This window comes from Clupea harengus, unplaced genomic scaffold (assembly GCF_900700415.2).
Source record: "Clupea harengus unplaced genomic scaffold, Ch_v2.0.2, whole genome shotgun sequence".
Lineage (NCBI taxonomy): Eukaryota > Metazoa > Chordata > Actinopteri > Clupeiformes > Clupeidae > Clupea > Clupea harengus.
This window is the reverse complement of record NW_024879565.1, coordinates 218024-221041: the sequence shown is the minus strand read 5'-3', so window position 1 is coordinate 221041 and position 3018 is coordinate 218024. Positions and strand designations below refer to the sequence as shown.

Below are 3018 nucleotides of genomic sequence, written 5' to 3'. Positions count from 1 at the left end.
GAATCCAACCGTTAATTTTCTAAAAAGAGTGTAGGAAGACTGGAAAAAACACAGCAAATACAAACTTTAGATCCACTATCAGATCTATAAAGAGATGCTCCACACATATAATGCTGAAATATGCAAAGCAACACAGTCTGTCTTCTGACATCATCAGTAGAAATATAAATAATACTCCTGTGCTACTTGCAACAGTCGAGAAGTTAACTAACCCCCCTTCACAGTTGGCATCTGAACGTCTCCCTGTTCATAAGGACGAGTATGGGTCTTTTTTTCAATTCCAAACAGCTCAACATTTGGGATTACCAGCAACAAAGAGAGGGGAACTCAGCTTGATGTCAGAATTTAGTTTGAAACTCTGGAAAAAACAGTACCAAACATGTTGCTTAGCATTTAGCCTACCAACTTTTTCAAATCTGTTTTTCACCTCTTTCACGTGCTTCCTCTCTTTTCTCATACAAGGTTTGAATCTTCTGTTCTTCTGTTCATGTCCTGGTCATACTGTGACCTTGTGCATTGTTTTAATGATTCTGAATATGAATGGAAATTGTGATGCTGACCAAATAAAGGGACTAGGCAATGTGGTCCAAATAAACTGTGTGAATGTTTAACAATGTTTGTCAATGTTGATTTAAATTAATGTAGCCTATTAATATGTTGTGATGATGTCACACAAGGGAAAGATTGAGCTCATACCTAACTCAGGTAACCGGCTAAGCTGGGATGTACATCATACAAAATAGTTTTCAACAAACGTTTTCAACAAACTGAAATATATTTAGACAACTGAGGGTTGTTACAGTAACAGGCATTTTAGACAGTGACATGCTACATGATGAAGCTGGATCAATGTGAGTTTACTTTAGTCACAGTGACATGCTACATGATGAAGCTGGATGTGCTATTGACAGTGAGAGGTAGCTGATATTTTTCTCTCAATAGCACATCCAGTACAGTCAGTATATTTTTAAAGAATTTGTTCAATATAAATGGAAGAAAATGCATTACAGAGAAAAAGATTGAAGAAATTCTAAAAACAGAACTACACATATGAAACACTTGTATCAAACAAGCAACCTATGATGACTTTAAAGTATTTCACAGTCATCATTAGCTCATTGGAACATTTGGATACCAAAACACCACCTGAGTCACCATCAACAAGTTATCTTAAACAACTTAATTAAACACAGTCATACAACAAAATAATCTACAGAGTAAAATTAATTAAAATGTAAAAAAAACAGCTATGAAAAATGTAATTGGGTATTGCAGAACAATGAAAATGTCAGAAATGTTTTTCAGTAAGTGGATTACCATAGTCTTAAATCAATATCACAATACCTTTCCATAACCACCTAAGATGCCCAACCATGTTACAGAATCACTTGATGCACGATCAAATTATCTTCAGTCTTCAGTCAGAACCAAGGTCTGTCTAACTCAAATGAGCCACTAGATAGTTTTTTTCTGTCACCTCTGTGTCTGTTCGTACATCTCCTCAGTGAAGTAACTTCCCCCATTTGCTCTCACCATGTCATCTATTTTCTTTACCAGCTCAACAACCTGAGTGCGGTCAGTGCTGTTGTTGTTAAATACATGGTATCGTCCACCACAGTTCTGTATCACTGACTGAAGTTTGGGGTGACAATGGGCCACATAGTCACTGATAGTCTGACGCCCAAGTTCATCACCATGAGTTAACAGGACAATCATGTAGTCTGCAGACTTTTCCCCAAAGAGCTCCTGTAAGGCCCTGACTGCATTCTGCTCCTCCTTAGTGAAGCGGCCCACCTGAATCACCAGCAGGAATGCGTGGGGCCCTGGACTTGAGTATTGAATGCACTTCACTATCTCTCTTTTGACATCATCTGCAGCTCTGTCAGAGTGTAAAACACCCGGTGTATCAATCACCTCAATTTCTCTGGGATTAAGCACACTCCTTCTGTCACAAGTGTCTGTGACAGAGTTGGCAGACGACTGTGAGGTAAACTCTTGTCTCCCCAGAATGGTGTTCCCCACAGCACTCTTCCCCACTCCACTCTTTCCAATCAGCACAATCCTCAGGCATTCACCTATAAACAACAATCATCATATCAACATACACACTGTATCAGATTTACTTCAGTCATATATATAGTGAGTAGTAGTAAGTAGTAAACGGATATATATATGCACAACAATCATCATATCAACATACACACTGTATCTCCTTTACCTCAGTAATATATGGGCTGCTACAGATTTTGTATAGGTTGCTAAACTGCTGCAGTAGCTGTTGCAGTGTTATTTAGATTTGATGTAAGAACTAACAGTTGCTCCAATTTAAAAGATAAAGTTGAATTTGAAGAGAAGGGGAGAAGCTATTGTTCATTTTTAACTAAACCACGGAACAATGAACAAGGTTTACCTCAGATTGTCCTACGTGGTTGTAACTTTATGACAAATACTCAAATGTACTACACTACATGTGGTACAAACTATTAAAAATATCAAAAACAATATTAGTATATGTGTGGAACAGTAAGAATACTCAGTATTCTCATGGCCATTGGAAGTCTATGGCTAAAACCTACTCACTCAACCCTTCTCACACAGAAATGTTGGAAACAGTTCTTTGAAAAAAAGAAAAACGCTTTTGAATGCCTAAAATGTATCTTTTAACAAATCAAAATAATCTCTAAATCAACAGTGCGTAGTAAACTGATACCTGTAGGGATAGACGGTGTAGGTGGGGTATACGGAGTAGATGGAGTAGATGACGAACCTCCCATGTTCTCTCAGCGTCAGATGAACGTCTACGCACAAATGAAATGGGTCTTGGTGTGCTGCTGATCCTTTTTCATAGAATCCCCATAATGGAGTTATTTGCATAATGGTCCGCCTACTTCCTCAGCAGTATAAACTCTTTTCTGCACGGTAGAACTCTAGTACTTCAGCAGTGCAGCCTGGAGATTATTTTAGAACACAGAAGTGCTCTTATTATTGCAACGGGACAATTTTGATAAAACGTTCCCG

The 3018-nt window shown here is 38.1% G+C and overlaps 1 protein-coding gene across 1 annotated transcript; it reads right to left on the bottom strand.

Moving 5' to 3' along the window:
* Window positions 1–759: 759 nt before the first annotated feature.
* Window positions 760–2774, bottom strand: LOC122128929 (GTPase IMAP family member 9-like). Its single transcript, XM_042703986.1, has 2 exons — window positions 2711–2774; window positions 760–2075 (listed from the first exon to the last, which is right to left on the bottom strand). The coding sequence occupies exons 1-2, from the start codon at window positions 2772–2774 to the stop codon at window positions 1474–1476; spliced, it is 666 nt and encodes a 221-aa protein (XP_042559920.1). The 3' UTR covers window positions 760–1473.
* Between the last annotated feature and the right edge of the window lie 244 nt (window positions 2775–3018).

Bases quoted from the DNA above. Each gene is read 5' to 3' on its own strand.
- LOC122128929 (XM_042703986.1), bottom strand. From the start codon at position 2,774: ATGGGAGGTTCGTCATCTACTCCATCTACTCCGTATACCCCACCTACA. The intron at 2,076-2,710 runs GTATCAGTTTAC...TGTTGTTTATAG, and splicing joins TACACCGTCTATCCCTACAG to GTGAATGCCTGAGGATTGTG.